General features: G+C 58.0%; 5 protein-coding genes across 5 annotated transcripts; 3 read left to right on the top strand and 2 right to left on the bottom strand.

Moving 5' to 3' along the window:
- Positions 1-505: 505 nt before the first annotated feature.
- Positions 506-3,956, top strand: WHR41_06364 (uncharacterized protein). The gene is made up of 4 exons (XM_069374969.1): positions 506-937; positions 995-1,355; positions 1,503-3,009; positions 3,069-3,956. The coding sequence occupies exons 1-4, from the start codon at positions 645-647 to the stop codon at positions 3,791-3,793; spliced, it is 2,886 nt and encodes a 961-aa protein (XP_069227540.1). The 5' UTR covers positions 506-644; the 3' UTR covers positions 3,794-3,956.
- A 4,890-nt stretch (positions 3,957-8,846) lies between these two features.
- Positions 8,847-9,965, top strand: WHR41_06363 (uncharacterized protein; the record flags this gene model as incomplete). Its single annotated transcript, XM_069374968.1, has 1 exon — positions 8,847-9,965. The coding sequence occupies one exon, from the start codon at positions 8,847-8,849 to the stop codon at positions 9,963-9,965; it is 1,119 nt and encodes a 372-aa protein (XP_069227537.1).
- On the bottom strand, positions 9,790-11,482 carry WHR41_06362 (uncharacterized protein; the record flags this gene model as incomplete). Its single annotated transcript, XM_069374967.1, has 6 exons — positions 9,790-10,096; positions 10,149-10,288; positions 10,354-10,955; positions 11,024-11,145; positions 11,239-11,291; positions 11,399-11,482. 6 exons carry the CDS (start codon positions 11,480-11,482, stop codon positions 10,051-10,053), a joined length of 1,047 nt encoding a protein of 348 aa, XP_069227538.1. The 3' UTR covers positions 9,790-10,050.
- Positions 11,483-12,425: 943 nt separating this feature from the next.
- On the bottom strand, positions 12,426-14,886 carry WHR41_06361 (uncharacterized protein; the record flags this gene model as incomplete). Its single annotated transcript, XM_069374966.1, has 3 exons — positions 14,238-14,886; positions 13,657-14,185; positions 12,426-13,597 (listed from the first exon to the last, which is right to left on the bottom strand). The coding sequence occupies exons 1-3, from the start codon at positions 14,592-14,594 to the stop codon at positions 12,426-12,428; spliced, it is 2,058 nt and encodes a 685-aa protein (XP_069227535.1). The 5' UTR covers positions 14,595-14,886.
- Positions 14,887-15,114: 228 nt separating this feature from the next.
- On the top strand, positions 15,115-17,636 carry WHR41_06360 (uncharacterized protein; the record flags this gene model as incomplete). The annotated part of the gene is made up of 2 exons (XM_069374965.1): positions 15,115-15,902; positions 15,974-17,636. Exons 1-2 carry the CDS (start codon positions 15,577-15,579, stop codon positions 17,634-17,636), a joined length of 1,989 nt encoding a protein of 662 aa, XP_069227536.1. The 5' UTR covers positions 15,115-15,576.
- Positions 17,637-17,980: the final 344 nt, after the last annotated feature.

Genomic DNA, 17,980 nt, shown 5'->3' with positions numbered 1-17,980 from the left:
GTTCTGGCTCTTGCGTTCATCAGTCTATCGCGGCAGCAGCTTCGGCGCGCCGATAATAGCTCTCACAGAGCATCGCGATAGGCTTGCTTCTTTCTGTTGCGATGCGAAATGGCTTTTCTTTCTTTGACTTCGCTTCAATGGCCTCTACTGGCTACTAATACTTCGGATTGAGTGGTGGCGTTTGGTAATGGCAGGATCGGGTTTTACGTGTTTTCTTTCCATAGCTGCAAATGACAAGGTTTCCACAACGTCTTGAGTGTGTATTCACTTTCCACAAATGACTTTTGAGATGATGATCAATCTGTACTTGTGCAAATCCAATGCGGTTAAAGAGTGTTGTGGCATAACGGCCAGCTTGCACGTGTTGCCGTTAGTGGTCGGCGTTGGCGTTGGCGCTGGCGGACTTGCACGCTCGGCGTCGCGTCGCGGGCGTCACAGCTCCCCGATCGCCGACACCTTGATACTATACCTTCCTCCCACCTACCCTAAAACAAACGACCATTCCACCACACCAACACCAGCACCTCGCACACACTCTTTCTTTCCCGCCAAAAAAAGAGAAAACAATGCCTCACTGGCCCTAATCTCCTCTCTTTCTATCTCACTCTCGCCCTTCCCACCCGGCCAGATCTCCAGTAGCCCCAATGGCTCCCCGCCGCCGCCGCACAACCGCCGCCCTCGCCCTCGCCAACCTCCTCCTCCCGCTCGCCCTCCTCGTCTTCGCGACGGGGTTCTTTCCCTATAAGCCTGTGCTGCCGGGGTTGGCGGGGTGGGATGAGGAGGATTGGGCGGATGCTGCGGGTGCAGGCGTAGGCGTGGGTGCAGGGGTAAAGATGGGTGAAGACGCGCCCTTCGACAAGCTCGTCTTCATGGTCGTCGACGCCCTGCGGAGCGATTTCGTCTTTGGAAAGGGTGGGAGGATGGGGTTTGTTCAGAGGTAATTGTACATCAATTCTTGCTACTCCGGTGCGAGGCTGACGAGGGCGTCACGCAGTTTGATCAGAGAGGGCTCGGCGATCCCTTTCACGGCCCACGCTACGCCGCCCACCGTCACGATGCCCCGCGTCAAGGCGCTCACTACGGGCGGCGTGCCGGGGTTTTTGGACCTGATTCTGAATTTTGCGGAGGGGGATGGGGAGGGAGGGGCGGGGGGTGAGTTGGGAGGTGTGGATAGTTGGTTGGCGCAGTTGAGGAGGAAGGGGTTGGGATTGGGATTGGGATTGGGAGGGGAAGAGGGGGAGACACAAGGGGGGACAGATGGGGGGTTGGTGTTCTACGGAGACGATACGTGGCTCAAACTGTTCCCGGGGGAGTTCTTTGGCAGAGCGGAGGGCACGAGTAGCTTTTTCGTTTCGGTAGGTGATCTTGCCACGCTGCACGCCCATGGCGCACACTCCCCCTCTCCCTATCCTGTTGCTGAGGCCGGCGAGCAACTCTCGGCCGCCGGCCTCCAGCCCTCGTAGAAAAACAAAAGCTAAGTACCCTTCTTCTCTCTTCTTCAGGACTTCACCCAAGTCGACACAAACGTCACCCGCCACCTGCCCTCCGAGCTCCTCCCCCCATCCTCCACCAAACCGGAGTGGACCGCCCTCATCACCCACTACCTCGGCCTCGACCACATCGGCCACAAAACCGGCCCCGCCGGCCCCGCCATGCTGCCCAAGCAGCGCGAGATGGACGCCGTTTTCAGGCTGCTCTACGAAGCCGTCGAGGCCCAGGCGCACTTGCGCGACACGCTGATCGTCCTGGTCGGCGACCACGGCATGAACGCCGGCGGCAACCACGGCGGCTCCGGGCCCGGCGAGACGGAGCCCGCGCTGGTGTTCGCCAGTCCGAAGTTCGCTTCGCCCAGAGAGGCGCCGGCGGAGCCGAGGGAGGGGACCGAGTTCGAGTTTTACAGGAAGGTGCAGCAGAGCGATGTTGTCCCGACGCTGGCGGGGTTGTTGGGGTTCCCGGTTCCGAGGAATAGTTTGGGCGTTGTGCTCGGGGAGGTTTGTGAGGGGTTGCTTGGGGCGGAGGGGTGGGGGAGGTTGTTGAGGAGGAATGCGAGGCAGGTGAGGGGGGTTGTGGAGGCGGGGTTGGGGGCGGAGAGGTGGAGGGGGTTGGTGGAGGGGTTTGAGGAGAGAGTCAGGAAGGGTGGTTGTGAGGGCGTTGCTGACGGCGAGGAGGAGGAGATGGCGTGTTTGTGGGCTAGGGCGGTGGGGCTGAAGGGGTTGGAGGGCGAGGCGGAGGCGTTGTTGGCGTTTCTTTATAAGGCCCAGGACGCGCTGAGCAGTACGGCGAGCTCGTACGATGTGCCCAGGATGGGGGCTGGGATTGCCATTGCGGGTGGGAGTCTGCTGCTGGCTGTTCTGGCGTTTCCTGTGCTGTGGCCGCCGACTCTTGCTGGATGTGCGCTGACGGCCGTGACTGGCCTCTATGGTGTCATGATGTTTGCCAGCTCTTACGTCGAAGAAGAGCAGCATTTCTGGTACTGGACGACGCCCGCCTGGCTCGCTCTCTTAGCCGTCCGCTCGCTGCAGCAAGGCGGCAGTCGACTCTCCTTGCCGAATGGTCTCTCGGTCCCAAGAGCCTTGCTCGTCATCCCGCTCCTGGCTTCCCACCGCCTCATGCTCCGCTGGAACCAAACGGGGCAGAAACACGCTGGCGCGCCGGACGTCGCGCATGCCTTCTTTCCTGACCATCATATCTTGATGTGGCTCGCTGTGCTGGGCACGTATCTTCTCGTCGGGGCGCAGCTGACTAGGTCGTCTTTCAAGGGCGTTCTTGCGGCTGAAGCGGCGGTTAGCACGGCGTTTGTCATGGTGCTGCCGGCGGTGGTGTTCAAGCTGAATTTCACGCAGGCGGATGCACCAGAGTTGGTGCTGGGTTTGGGCGAGAGGGTGAGGGCGTTCACGGCTGGGCTGGATTTGGTGGCGCAGGCGAGAGTGGTGTTTGTTATGCTTGTGCTTGCTACGGGGATTGTGGTCGTTGGGAGCACTTGGAAGAATGAGAAGACAAGCGCGAAAGGTGAGTGTTTGATCTCCCAACCAAACAAATTTGACCATGTTGCTGACTATTCTACGCAGAAGCAAAAATAACTCTCGCCGACCGACTCCACCCCCTCCTGACTCTCTTCCTGGTCACACAAACGCGCGCCCCCAACGTTCCGCTGTTCTTCCTCCTAGAGCTCCAACGCAGCTGTTTCGCCCGCCTGCTGCTCCCTCCGACTCCCAATCCCAACAGTAAAAGCCACAGTCAAGCTCTCCCAATCGCCCTCACCTCCCTCCTCCTCAGCCAAACGACCTACTTCGCCTTCGGCGGCTCCAACTCCATCTCCAGCATCGACCTCAGCAACGCCTACAACGGCGTGGCGGACTACAACATCGTCGCCGTCGGAATCCTGCTTTTCGCTGGCAACTGGGCAGGGGCGGTGTGGTGGTGCTCCGCGGCTGTGACGCTGCTGCTGCCCAGACCTGAGAGTCCTGCGCAGTCGAAAGTTGGGAGCAGAGCGTGGGTTGCGCAGGAGCGCGCGAAGCTGCGCACCGACGCTGCGGGTTCTGCTCCTGAGGCCGGGGGAGATGGCGAAGAGGGCAGCTCTCCGTGGATGATTCACATAACGGCCACGACGGTTTTCAGCGCCGGGAGCTTGGTCGCTGTCATGGCGGCTTGCACTCTGCTGCGGACGCACTTGTTTATCTGGACGGTTTTCTCGCCGAAGTATCTGTACGCTATGGCCTGGGCGGTCGGCTGGCATTTGATTGTTAGTGTTGGGTTGGGGTGGGCGCTTTGGGGCTGTGGTGGTGTTGTCTGATTCGAAGGGGGAAAGGAGGTTTGTAGGAAAGGTTTCGTATGTCTATCAATAGACTGTTGTAATAATGGCCTCTGGGCAAGCTAGAAATCAATTGCTTGGTTTCACTGCGGATCTTCTTGGTTGAAGATGTTCGCCGCCATAGACTGCGTCAATGCATGGAATGAATCATTGCTCTCATTAATTCGGCCTGCTGTGCCATTCTATCTAAGTGAGAAACTCCAATCGTGCCATTGAATATGCAAATTTCGGGATGCTTTGTGATGCCGCTATGCCGGTTTGCCCAAAATGAAGCCCACTGGTGTCCGCTGTGCCGTTGATGGGTAGTTTTGCAGTCTGACCACGGCGAAGGCTCTGTGTGATGCTGTTGTGCCGATTATCGCCTTGGTGCTGCTGTCCCCTGCGGTATAGCTATACAGGGCTGATGCTCCAAAGAGAGAGTGAGAGACCGCTATTCACTTGCTGCTTGGATCGTCCCAGTTCAGACCTCCCTTTCGATGCCATTTGTCGATTCCTCCACACAGAAGTTGCTGTACCATTCCGTTGCCTTAGTGCTGCTATCCTCCGCAAGATTGCGACAACGTACTGATCGCCCAGTGAAAGACCGTCAGTCGCGTGCTGTGGATATCGCTTTAAGTCCAAGACGGCAGAGCAATCCAAGCAACCCAAGCAAACAGCAGAGCAAGGAACAAGGCCGAGAGCCTAGCAGTGCTGCTACCAGGAGCCATACCGCTATTGGCCGCGGCGAATTCGTTGGAGTGAAGCTCTGACTCCACCATGTTCCAGAAGTCAGCCACCACGTCCAGATCAACCTTGTCGGTTGACCAACACTCGCCACCAAGACCGGCACCTCCGATCATGTAGTCTTCGTGGAAGGCAGCGATCAGCTGCTTCAATTCCTTGAGGGTGATATAAGGCTGGGCGTCCCCAGGACGTGAATCGAGCATCTTCTGAATTGAGCGCGCCATCGTGTCGATGGTTTCGCGAAGTGGCTCCTCACCTTCCGGCTCAGTACCGCACGAGACTTCGACCTGGCGGGTAATTGCACGATGATACGGCTGGCTGAGGCGTCCGTGGCCATAAGGACCATCGAGTGAGATCAAGAGAACCGTAACCGGGCAATCAAATAGTACCAGCATGTCGGCGGGCTCCAGAATGAGATAGATGCGCTTGGCTTTCTTGACTGCAGCGTCACCATTGCGGTCGAGCCATTTGGTAGCGCACAGCCTGATGTCGGATTCGGCCAAGTTGATTTCCAGCAGCCCGGAGAGAGTTAACTCGCCTTGCGTTGGGTTCTCGCCGGGAACTTCGTCCAGATGCTTATAAATGACCCATCCTGCTTCGTAGCGTTCTGCCATCGTTGCTGATCGAGGAATGATGAAAAGGGGCGATATTGTTGTTGTTTCTGCACGGCGGTGGTGTTTGTGTGCGTGTTCACTTGGTTGCCGTGAAGCGGCGTTAAAAATACGGCCCACATCGCCAAGACCGCACTAGAGCAAGTGAGGTAACTGAGGTCACAGTGATGGGTGCTTAGACTGGCTCGCAAGGGGTTTCTTGGCCATGGCGTATCAGGTAGTACCTTGTTGATATGATGGGGCCAACGAGAGGAGATGTACCGCGAGCCCCCTGTCTACCTTCTTTCTTCATGGGCATTTGGTCCGTTGGTGGGCAAACCATTTGTACATAGCGGTACCGTGGCTAGGCGTCTGCGTTTCCCTCGATTGAGCGACGGGCGGTAGGGCAAAGACGATAAAACGCTCCGTGAGCGCTATCTTCGGAGGGTTCGCATTGACCGCAACAGCAACACAATGGACTAGGCCAGAGTCTTTGGCTTGTATCCTTGACAGAGGGTAGATGGTTTGAGGTCTTGGCGTTGCGCTGCTTGAGCTCCTTCTGTTGTTGCTTGCTGCTTGCTGCTTGCTGCATCCACAACACGCACAAACCGGAATAGAATTGATCCACACAATTGCTTCAACCACAAAATCTTCGATGCCACCGAAGATGTTGTGGAAACCGCCTGAAAACTCTCCGCCCTAGCCTTCTTCGCTTCAAGACCTGAAACCAGCTCTTATCGGTCACCAGCAGGAAGGGGGGGCGTCCTGTGATGTTGACATCCAAGGCTCAGACGCCCAGGCGACACGTTTCGACGACGATGTAGCCGACATTTCCGGCGATAGGACAATGTAATCTGCAATGAGAGTGCAAACGGGTATGTCGCGATGCGAGCAATCGCTGCGACAGGCCGCCTCGTATGAAAAGCATCCGGACAACGCCTGATTCCCCACGCGCCGGAGCCAATTGCGATATCTGCGATTCGGTATCGTTGTTAGTACATCTTCCGAAACAGCAAATGCGACATCTTCGATAGCTAGATCGCCGCAATGGAGAGCCATGATCGCGACGCCGCGGCAACGGCGTGGATACACAAATACCCGGCGGCGAAACCATCAGCAATTCTTGAAGTAAAGGAAGCAATGCAGTCTCCAAGATAACAGAATATGCCTTGGAAGTAACCGCTCGCGGTGTGTTACGAATCTGCGCGTGAATACCCACTCCGTGGCCACTGGGGCATGCGACGGTTGCAGGCAGCTACCACCAGACAGAAACGGTAAATCTGCGAGGATACACCGGCCACTGGATCATGCGAAGGTTGCAAGCAGATACGACCACAGTAAAAGCAATCCGCGCACGTATACCTATCAAATGGGTATGTGAAGGTTGCAGGAAGACGCGATGGTGGAAATGACGAATCCGCGCACATACAGCGATCAATGGAGCGCACGAACGCGCTGTCTCGCTCTGAATGACATTGAACTCTCCTCAAAAGGCGCTGGATCTTTGCCGCAATAGGTTACTGTCATGGTAGGACGACAGAATATCAGCACAGGAAGGACGATGTCAACAACTGCACCGCCATTTGCTGGGCACCTTTGCCTAAGCAATTCTTCCGACCGTATCTTCCAAGGGGAGATAAGGTGCTGTGTGAGGGGTCTGCATAGATGCAAAGATCGAGCAACAGGGAACGACGCCACAGCACAACACCTTCCGAAAAGCAGTCACTTTGAAGCTTGAGTTTCAGCTTTCATCCCGGGGCCAGCATGATTAAGCCCTCAATGTTGCAAAGATTCTTTGGACCAGTAGGGCATCTTCGGCAAAGGAACGGATCACCACATTTGTCGAGTTCACGTTGCTTTGAAGTCTCAACAACTGACGCATCGGCAACACATTATAATCCAAGAGATGGCCGTTGGCACACATCAGTAATGGGCGTCGGGGACGGCGACAGAATAACAAGACATTCTGGAAGCCGGTGACTTTGGCTTTGACGAGCTTGATGAAGAGATCTGCAGAGAGACCTCCTGCAAAAGCAACTGCAGCAAGGCGACACTGCGGTCTTGAAAAGTCGAAGCTATGGCGCCGTAATGAACCTTGAGAAGACTGCAGTCCTTACCGCTGTGCGGAGCCAAGCCGGCTGTAGTAGAGTCAAGGGCGAACGCGCTGTGTTGAGGTCAGAGCTGTACTCTACCTGTTCGACTTCAAGATCAGAGGGAAACCAGGCTCATAGTGAATTTGGCGAGACCGATCGCTTGGCCAGCGCAAGGTTGAGAATCGGCGTGTGAGAAGCATTGCTTCGGAGGGTATCATGAAGCGAGGCTGCCTAAGCGAGACTCATGCATTTTCCTGACGGCACCATCATGTATCCTGAGGCGCCCTTGTTTGCAGCCGGAGTCAAGGACCTGCAAGCACAGAAACAGAACAACCGATTCAGAATCGACTCCCGGACGGACCGTAGACTCCCTCCAGTTGGCAATAGACATGCAACAGAAGCCGTTGGTACACAGATTGAGACGCTCCAGCAAAACCCACTCGCGAGCCACGGCGGTCGTTGTTTGCAATGAATTGCCTCGTTTGTAGGTTCACTCCAAGCGAAATGAGCGTTTCGAATCCTGATATGACTCGAAGGAAACGAGACGTGAGAGTTATCAGCCCAGATCGTCTCTGCGTACAAATACCGCTGGATCCTTGTGTTCGGCGTGAATTTCTTACGGACAAGGCTCCATAATCGTTCGTCCAACAGCTGGTCTCGAATGCAGAGGTACCGAAGATCGGCGAGGCCTACTAGATCAGCATACTCGCACACGCTCCATCCACGCTCATTCGAGAGCCTTACTTCGCCTACCTGTGCGAGCCGGCGACTGTGGTCCTCTGACTACCGTCATGCGGTCCTCTCCCTCCTTTCTGGATGCATTGGACCATTGGCTTGCGTAAGGAACCGGACTCTCTTACTGTCTTCTCAATACATCCGCAGCTCTGTAATCATCGCCGTCTATGATTTGCGGCTGATGGCACTGTGCCCTGCATCACGGGAACGGAGGGTCGCCTGGCGTAGAGCGAGACCCTGCGCGCCCGCTTGATCAGGATTGTGCCTGTGCACGGCAAAAGAGCATCATTGGATTGATCTGGATCTTTTGATTGTGGTAGCTTTTGCTGACTTGCTGCACTGCGGCAGTTGTGAATGGTGGAACCAAGTGCTGAGGGCTGGACGGGACGCCGGCCTGCGAAAGCCAGAATCCCAAAGTCCGCGAAGCCGCCAAGACTGACTTCCGACGGTCGACACCAGCGCTCCACCTCTACCACAACATAACGACAGCATTTATTGCCCTGTCCCTTATACAAGGTGCATGCCCGGAATCAGACCAACAATCTCCACTATCAAATATATTCATGCGACCATTGTTGGTGGAGATGCAGCCCTCTCCGCTGTTGCTCTCACAACAGCTTTGCCTACAGCCACAGATGAAGTTCACATAAGCTCACACTAGCGCGACCTCCCGCATGCGCCTCAGCACGGGCAGTTCGAGCGACTTGCGGCCAGATAGAGAGCAGCCCAGCTGTGCCCATCAGGCTACCCAGGGAGCCAGGCACCCTAGGCTGGCCCGGCCTGCAGCCTGCACGTGCGGCGGGCGGTGTAGACTCCCGGTGCTTCACATGCGCCGAGCATTGCAGGTTCCAAATACCTCCTCGAGCATTCAATCATTTACGAAACCACGCCCTAATGCTGCCTCGCAGTCGCGCCGCAAGGCGTGTACTGCAGCCTGTGAATATTGCATTACAGCAGAAATGCGCCTCGAGCACTGCAACGACAGCTCGTCCGAAGGTCATCTTCTCCGGAATCCAGCCTACCGGCGTCCCACACCTCGGCAACTACCTGGGAGCGCTGCGCCAATGGACGCGACTCCAAGACGAGGCGGCAGACGACACGACACTCATTTACTCGCTCGTTGACCTCCATGCGATCACCATCCGACAAGATCCCAACCAGCTGCGGCAATGGAAGAAGGAGTCGCTCGCGATGCTCTTGGCCATTGGGCTGGACCCGAAGCGCAGCACGATCTTCCACCAAAGCGACGTGCCCGCCCACGCCGAGCTCATGTGGATCCTCAGCTGCCAGGCGAGCACCGGCTACCTCGGGCGCATGACGCAGTGGAAAGACAAGACGTCGAACGAGAAGGACGGCAGCGAGAAATTGAAGCTGGGCCTGTTCTCCTACCCGGTGCTGCAGGCGGCGGACATTCTGGTGCACAAGACTACACATGTTCCGGTCGGGCACGATCAGGCGCAGCATTTGGAGTTCGCGAGGGAGGTCGCCAACGGCTTCAATCACGTTTTTGGGCAGGGCAAGGAGGTGCTTGTTGCACCGGAGACGCTGATTAGCCCCGCGAGGAGGGTCATGTCTCTCACTGATCCGACGGCGAAGATGTCGAAGAGTCACCCGAATCCGAAGAGCAGGATCCTGCTCACGGACAGCGAAGACATCATCAAGAGTAAGCTGAAGGGCGCAGTGACCGACTCATTAGACGGCATCTCTTACGACCCGGAGATGAGGCCGGGAGTCAGCAACTTGATTGACTTGCTCTATCACTCGAGCGCAGAAGACGGCTATGAAAGTCAGGAAGCGCTCGCAAAGGACTTGGAAGGCGTCAGTCTGCGAGCTTTGAAAGAAAAGACCGCAGAGGCTGTAGACATGCAGGTGAGGCCGATCCGTGAGCGATACTCTGAGATCGTCGAAAACCGCGCAATCATGGAAGCTGCTGCTGCTGAGGGAGCTGAGAAGGCTACCAAGAGCGGAGCCGCTACTCTGAAAAAGGTGAAACGAGCCGTTGGTCTATCATGAGTGACGCCTTGCTGGGTATCCCATCATTTCTCGTTACATCGTGAAATTATTCAGGCGCCAGCGCAAACCTGCGCTCTCCCGCCGGTTACTCTTCAGTGGCATCCAGCGGCTTCTGGGCCCACAGAAAGTCGCTACATGCTCGGGTCAGCCGTGTCCTCGACTTGAAGTATAACGAGGACTTACATCGGCAAGTATGCGTGCATCTTCCCACTGCGCATGTCGAGAGACACCTGCTCTAGCAGCTCCATTACCTCTTCGCGACTCCATCCAAGCACTTTGGTGAACATCCTCATGCTGAAGCCCTCCAGCCCTCCAGCAACGTCCTACCACCCAAAAGTCAGCTCACCACTCAAGTACCTCTAGCCTCAGAAGCCAGCAATCCACTCACATCCAACACCATCTCACCCAACCTCTTTTCCCTCTGTCCCTTCGCCCACGGCCCCACCGGCCACTTCGTCGCCGCCCTCCCCACATTCACAAATCCCCGCTCCGCCAACACGCCCGGCACCCCCACGATCGCATCGAGCCGCACGCCCGCCTTCCCCGCCGCTTCCAGCAGCAGCCCATTCCACCGCTCGAACGCCGCGCACCGCGCTATCGTCCCATCATCGCTCACAAACGGCGCATGGTACTCCTGGAACTCGACCCAGCCGCCGGGCGCCAGATTGCGCCAGACCTCCGCCACCAGCGCGCCCCAGTCCCGCACCCCGATCGTTATCGCGCGCGAGTGGATGTAGTCGAAGGGCTGGTCGAAGATCCAGGGCGCGGTGATGTCGTCGACGAGGAACTCGACGTTCGGCGGCACGGCGGTCGGCTGGATGGGCGAGAGGTCGACGCCGATCACGCGCGTGGCGGGGTGCACTTCGGCGAAGTCGATGGCCCAGGCGCCGGTGCCGCAGCCGATGTCGAGGACGGTGCGGAGGGGGTTGGGCGTGGGGCAGAGGTGCAGGCGGTTGGAGAGGCATTGGCGCCAGATGAGGTGTTGGAGTTCTTGCGAGAGGGGTTAGCTCGCTTTGCCGGATTTGGGATATGGGTGATGGGTGGAGGGAAGGACGGACCTAAGCGCACGATCTCTTCGTCGTCGTTGGGCAAGTGGTATTTTCCGTCTTGGAAGGCGTGGTAGCGGCGGCCGTGCTCGAATTTGTAGTCTATTGCTGAGTCTGAGATCGAAGTCGTGATTCTGTAGCCTTGAATGTGAGCTCAGGCATCACTTGCTTCAACTTTCGCTTCCTCGCACCCGGGGTAGCAAACGAAAAAGAGAAGAGAAACTCACGACTCAACCTCGCCTCCATAAGAACTATCCCTCTCGCCGTCCCCATCGCCTTCCTGCTCCTCAAAGTCAGAATCAGCCATTTGCGCCATTCAACACCACCGCATCTCAACTCAACCCAAGTCGAGACAGACAGAGAACACGACACGACAAGAGCACGTACATCCACCTCAAAGTCCCCAAACAACCCCTCCTCCGCCGGCCGCGGCGCCTCAACGACCGCTTCTGCGGCGTCGTCGCTTAGCATGCTGTTTGGTTCCGGTCGCTCGGGAAGCCTGTGGTTTGTGCGTCGTACGAGGCGCCTACGCGCTGCCGGGTGGTTGTGCGACGGGGCTGGAGGCGCAGGGCGGCGAGGTGCAGGCTAGGCTATTAAGAGATGTGCAGTACAGTAGGGATGTGGGATGCCAGGTTCGACGCCTGCGCTGTGCTGCGATGCCATGCGAGGGCGGGAAGTGAGAGAAGTGAGCTGTCGACTTGCGACTCGCTGGGCTAAAGGCGTGGGTGGAGAGTCTACTGTGTGTATATGTACTTGACTGCACGGCTATACCCTACATTTACAGTCGTGTCTAGCTTGCATACCATCCGAAGTGGAGAAAGAGGGCGTTCGGTACCGTCGGTTCCTTGCCTGTTGCGGCGCTGGTGGGCGGGGCGGACCTGACCCCGCCCTGGTCGGATCTCACCAACGCACGATGCGATGCGATGCGATGCGATGTATGCAGATGAGATGCTTATGTCGAAGCTTATCTGGAGGTCTCTCTGAGGCCTTGGAGGACTTGATCAGGTCGTGCCTAGGCCGCCACTGACGGAGCTTCTGCGTGTACTCTACACATCAGCTCTGTCGGATCTGTTTGGAGCCTTCACGTTCACGGGGCTTCAACGCTGCTCTGCATGTCTGCACGCATGCATGCAAGCGAGCGAGCGTGCTTAAGCGAGGCTGCTGTCAAGCCGCGCCGCACGAAGGGCGCTGTAAGAGGCAAATGCGCCGCGGCTGGGCGAGTAACACGACACAATGTGATCTTCCAAGAAGAGAAGCGTATCTGAGTGAACTCATTCCAAGAACCAGCCACGCTCGAAAACCAGCTATGATACACCAACACATCCATGCATCGCGAACGTCTAAAAGAAAACATCATAAAAAAGCGCTTATATATCTAGACAAAACCACCCCAAACCAAACCCAACCCCTCCACCTACCTCTCCCCACCTCCTCCCCCACCACCACCGCCCTGATGCCTCCCCGACCCATTGCCCGGATCGAGCAGCAAATGCGGCTTCAAAAACCCCTCGTCCAGCCTATTGAACAGGTTCCCCGCGTCCTCGCTCGTCGCGTTCAGAATCGAGTTGAACGCCCCGCGCGCCGTCATGTGCGCGTGCGCCTGCGCCTGCTGGTCCGCGGAGCTGCTCGCGCGCGAGCCCGCGACGGGGTACGGGTTGTTGGTGTCGGCTTCCGCGGGCCGGCTGCGCGCGGAGGGCGGGAGGTCGAGGTCGTCGTCCGCTTCGTCGGTGTCGGAGGGGAGCGCGGAGTCGTCGTCTTCGGGGCGCGTGAGCAGGCCTTGCTCCGCGGCGCTGTGGGCGTTGTTGCGGCCGCGCGAGCTGGCGCGGCGGGAGAATTCGGGGGGGAAGGGCGGGCTGCCGGTCGCGTTGCCGGAGCTGTAGGTCGTTGCTGCGCGGGAGTCGGAGCGGTTGCGGGTGCTGCTGTCGACGTAGTCGAGGGTGTAGGCGCCGTTCATGCCGGACGTGGAGGGTTTGGGCGTGTGCCCGAAAGCGCGGCCGTTCTTGCGTGAGTAGGCGCCCGTGCTGTTGGGGACGGGCTCGATGTCGAATTCATCGTCGGAGTCGATCTCCTCGACGACGCCGGTGCGGATCTTGAGGATCTCGAGCATGCGGCTGGTCGTGCCGCCGAAGATGATGACGGTCAGGACGACGACGACGAGCACGGTGGCGCGCAGGGCGTAGCCGTTGGAGGAGCCGCCTAGGCCTTCGGCGAGGGCGACGCCGACGGCGCCGCGCAGGCCGGCCCAGAAGATCATGATCTTCCAGTTGATGGGGATCTCTTCAGCGGCTTCTTGGCCCCGGCGCCGTGCGCGGTAGCGGATGAACCAGTTTACGAGTCCGGCGAGTGGGAAGACGGCACACCAGCGCGCCACGCAGATTCCTACTATCGTGACGAGGATGAACAGCGGCTTGTACTCCAGACCTGTGGAGGTGAAGAGCGACAATCCAAGGTAGATGAAGATAAAGTTCTCCGAGAGTTGAGACATGAGCGAGAAGACGAATTTCGTCGTCAGTTGGGTGCGCCTTGACATGTTGTGGTAGGCGTAGTGCTTCAAGCAAATGCCGCAAAACAGCAGAGATACAATGCCTGTGATATTGATTAGTACGATGATCTACGCCGATTAGATTCAGACAATACCAGCTTACCGCTCATGTGAATAGCGTTGGCGAAGAAATAACTTGCGTATGCAATTAAGAAGATGAGGCAGCTTTCGATCTTGGGATCTCTCCTCACGTGGGTGAGCTTGAGCAGCAGACTGGTAGCAACGCCGATGACAATGCCAATGGCAAGACTGCCAAAGAAAACGAGCATGAAGACGCCGATTGATTCGAACAAGCTCAGGATCGTGAGCTTTCCAGCATCAGCACCAGGTCTGTATTTCTGCGCTGTCTCAAACAAGACAATGGCGATAGCATCGTTCAGAATGGATTCACCAAAGATGATGGTGTAGAGCTTCGGATCGACCTTGTAAGTGGTGAAGATGGCGAGGATCGTCACAGGGTCCGTAGCACTCAAAGTTGCGCCAACGCTCATAGCTTCGACAAAACTGATGTCCAGACCTTCCAGCGGAATGCGTGTCCATAGCCAGAGAATTGCGCCAAGGACCAAAGCAGATATAAACGTTCCAGCGAAAGCGAAGGTCAAGATGGTTCCGATGTTGCGGAAGAAGTTGGCCTTTCAATAAGTCAGTCATGGTTCCTTGCCCTGCTCTTTCTAATAGACCCACCTGGTGTAATTCATATCCACTGGCCAGGATGATAGGCGGCAGCAGCAAGTTGAAGAAGAACTGGTAGTCAAAACTAACAGCATCCAACACGCTAGTGACCACCGTCAAGCGCAGTATCAAGCCAACCACCATTCCAGCAAAGATAGACACAACCGTCTCGTGCACCGCCTGGATCTTTTTACTCTGCAGGACATAACTGGTGAAGAAGGCGACTATGAGGAGGACGATCAGGATGAGCAGCGCCCAAGAGGAGAAGACCTCTTTCTGGCTTGCGTCGGGGTCTTCGGTATCGTCGGGGTCGGAGGCATCGCGACGGAGCAATTCGAAAGCGGCGCTCTGTATAGTTCCGAGAGCCATGCTGGCAGGTTATGAAAGTGTTATCGCACCTGCATGCTCCGTCGGCTACGCGGTCGGCTCGGCGAGGTGATTCAGGGTGTGGCAGGCTGGTGGTAGGCACCGATGCCAGGTGTCGGGTACTACCAGCTGGCGGGGAGGAGGCGCACAAGCTGTCGCAGGCCGAGGACGTTGCGGCTGAGGTGGGAGAAGTGTATGAGGCCGGGAGACACTGACTGCGGCGTCGCTGTGGTGGATGGGTGGGCTGGTGGGCTGGTGTCTGGACTGTGGTGCTGCCCCGTCCAGCCAGCGTGGGCGAGGCTGCCTTGGTCTGCCCTACGGGTTGAAGACAAGCTCAGGCAGCCGCGGCAGGAGGCGCCATCGCGGGCGGCACGGGACGCCTCCACACTGCGCGTAGTGGTGACGGAGCAGGTGGGCCCGGGCGTCCGATTGGCATCGCCAGATCCAGCAGCACAGATGAGGGCGCGGCTGGCGGCAGGGCAGCAAAAGTGTTGGCTGCCAGCATCCCTAAGGCACATCTTAGGCACATCTTGCATATGCGCCTGTCGCACCGTGTATCTGCTACTGCAACGCCGGCTGGTGTTATATCTCACCGCGCCCCCAACGCACCGTCACTCCGTCATACTGCGGCGCCGACGCCTGTCTCACGCCGCCGCCAGACGCTGTTCGCCACCCGCACAGGCCTCAGCCAGCGCGCGCTTGCTGCATCCTTGACGCCATCGACTGCTGCCCTCGCTGCCCTTGGGCGGTACCGTTACTGCAGTGTAGACGCGCTGGCGCCGCTCTGGCGTGTCTGCCACCCAGATCCTTCTGACATCGCTTGATCGTCGCTGCGGGCTCTGCCGCCCACCCGTCCTCGATACGCCTAGCCTCTTCACCTCGCCCGCCCGTGCTTGTTTGCCTCTTCCCTGGAAATACTTTCTCGTCCTCGTCTCTTCCCTCTGCCAGTCGAGCTCCTTTCTCTTCGCCAGATCTCTCCGGCGCCATGGGGTCCACTCCGCCCGTCGACAGCAAGTCGGCATCGCACTCAAGGAACACCTCCCACGACAGACCCTCGCTTAACATCCAGCAGCCTGACCGCCAGAACTCCCCTGCTCACCGGGCGATCAAGGAGCCACCCAAGGGCGTGCTCAAAAAGAGGAGTGCGGACGAACATACTGCGCTGCTGGCTAGCCAGAGAGAGCAGCATGGAGACCCATTGGGCCATGGCACGGACCAGGATGAGCCTGACGACTACTTCGGTGACGAAGATGACTGGCAGGAGTCCAAAAGCACATGGTACATGATACTGTTGACGCTGGCGATTGGAGGGTAAGTTGGAAGATTGCGGCATAGTCCATGCGGGCGGCCACGAACCGGGACATAGCTAACACAGCATGCAGTCTCCAAATCGGCTGGTCGGTCGAGCTTTCGAACGGATCACCTTACTTGCTTGGCCTGGGAATTAGCAAGTCCTTCTTGGCTTTTGTCTGGATCGCAGGTCCTCTTTCTGGAACATTGGTCCAGCCCTATGTTGGTACTAAGTCTGACCGCTGCCGTTCGCGCTTTGGCAAGCGTCGGCCTTTCATGATTGGAGGTGCGGCGCTTACCATCCTTTCACTCCTGGCACTCGCTTGGGCCAGAGAGCTCATTGGAGGTATTCTGGAGCTCTTCGGTGTTCCGAAGGACAGCCGTGGAACCAACATCACGACGACCGTCTTTGCCGTGCTGATGATCTATGTCCTTGACTTCAGCATCAATGTCATCCAGGCTGCCATCCGCGCTTTCATCGTCGACCAGGCCCCGACTCACCAGCAGGACACTGCCAATGCATGGGCGTCTCGCATGACTGGCGTTGGCAACATCGTTGGATACCTTTTCGGCTACGTCGACTTACCGCGCTACCTATGGTTCTTCGGAAACACACAGTTTAAGATTCTGTGTGTCATCGCGGGTGCCGCCATGATAATCACACTTTCAATCACTTGCATCACATGCCCTGAGCGAGACCCGCGCAAGGATGGCCCGCCACCAGAACAGGAGACTGGTGTATTCGCCTTCTTCAAGGGTCTTTACCACTCCATGCGCAAGCTGCCTACGCAGATCAAGGCTATCTGCTGGGTACAATTCTTTGCCTGGATTGGGTGGTTCCCGTTCCTCTTCTACATCACCACCTACATCGGCGAAATCTACGCCCGTCCCATCCTCGCGGAGAATCCCAACCTCACTGACCACGAGATCGACCTCGTGTACCAGACCGGCACACGCGTCGGCACCTTCGCCCTCCTCATTTTCGCCTTGACCACCTTCACCTCCAGCATCATCCTCCCCTTCATCGTCACCAGCTCCTACGAAGATCCCGAATCCCAAACCACCGGCGCCATGACCCCAGGCCCCATGACCCCCGGCCGCGTAACCCCCGGGCCTATGACGCCCGGCGCCAAAACCCCCGGCGGCACCACGAAGGACAACTACTTCGCCTACACGCCCGCGAACCGCAACGCCTCCTTCATCTCCACCGGCGGCAACCGCCTGCGCCAGCGCGCCCCCAAAATGGACATCGGCTGGCTCACCCTCCGCCGCGCCTGGCTGCTCTCCCACATCCTCTTCGCCCTGCTGTGCTGGCTGACCTTCGCCGTCCGCGACGCCACCGCCGCCATCGTCCTCGTCGGCGCCATCGGCGTCCCCTGGGCCATGACCAACTGGGCCCCCTTCGCCCTCATCGCCGGCGAGATCTCCAAGCGCGACAACATCCGCCGCGGCCTCGTCGCGCCCCCGCCCACGCGCGAGGGCGAGATGCTCGCGCGCGGCGAGGACCCCTCCGAGGGCGCGGACCAGGCCGGCGTCGTGCTGGGCATTCACAATGTTTCCATCGCGGCGCCGCAGGTCATCGCTACGCTCGTTAGCTCGGTCATTTTCAAGGTGCTGCAGAAGCCGAGGGGGAGTCTGGGCGATGATAGCGTGGCGTGGGTGTTGAGGTTTGGTGGGCTTGCGGCGCTGGTGGCGGCGTATATGACTTCGAGGGTTAAGGAGGAGGCGGACGAGGGGGCTGAGGAGAGCGAGTGAGGGGGCGATACGAGCGACGGTTTGGATGCGACTGAATTGGATTATCACGAATGCCCGCATGCATGAAGTTACGAACGAATCCATCCGCACGACCTACTTGGCCTACCTGCCATACACCGCAGGTGATGAAGTATGAGCAGACTGGTCTACATCATCCAAGCATTCTCACGCCCCCCACGACGAACTTTCCACGGAGGCTTCTCTCTCGCACAGCATCCAGGCATGGAGCCACTCAGCTCCTCACAACCGCCGCCGGCCACACTACTTTACAGCTTCCTAGCTTCCTATCTTAGCATACACGAACGAACGAACGAACGAACGAGCACGTCGACCAAGCGCGGCGT

This window comes from Cladosporium halotolerans, assembly GCF_011745625.1.
Source record: "Cladosporium halotolerans strain TM138-S3 chromosome Unknown Sca26, whole genome shotgun sequence".
Classification (NCBI taxonomy): Eukaryota; Fungi; Ascomycota; class Dothideomycetes; order Cladosporiales; family Cladosporiaceae; genus Cladosporium; species Cladosporium halotolerans.
The sequence above is the reverse complement of the archived record's forward strand: the minus strand, read 5'-3'. Positions and strand labels throughout refer to the sequence as shown.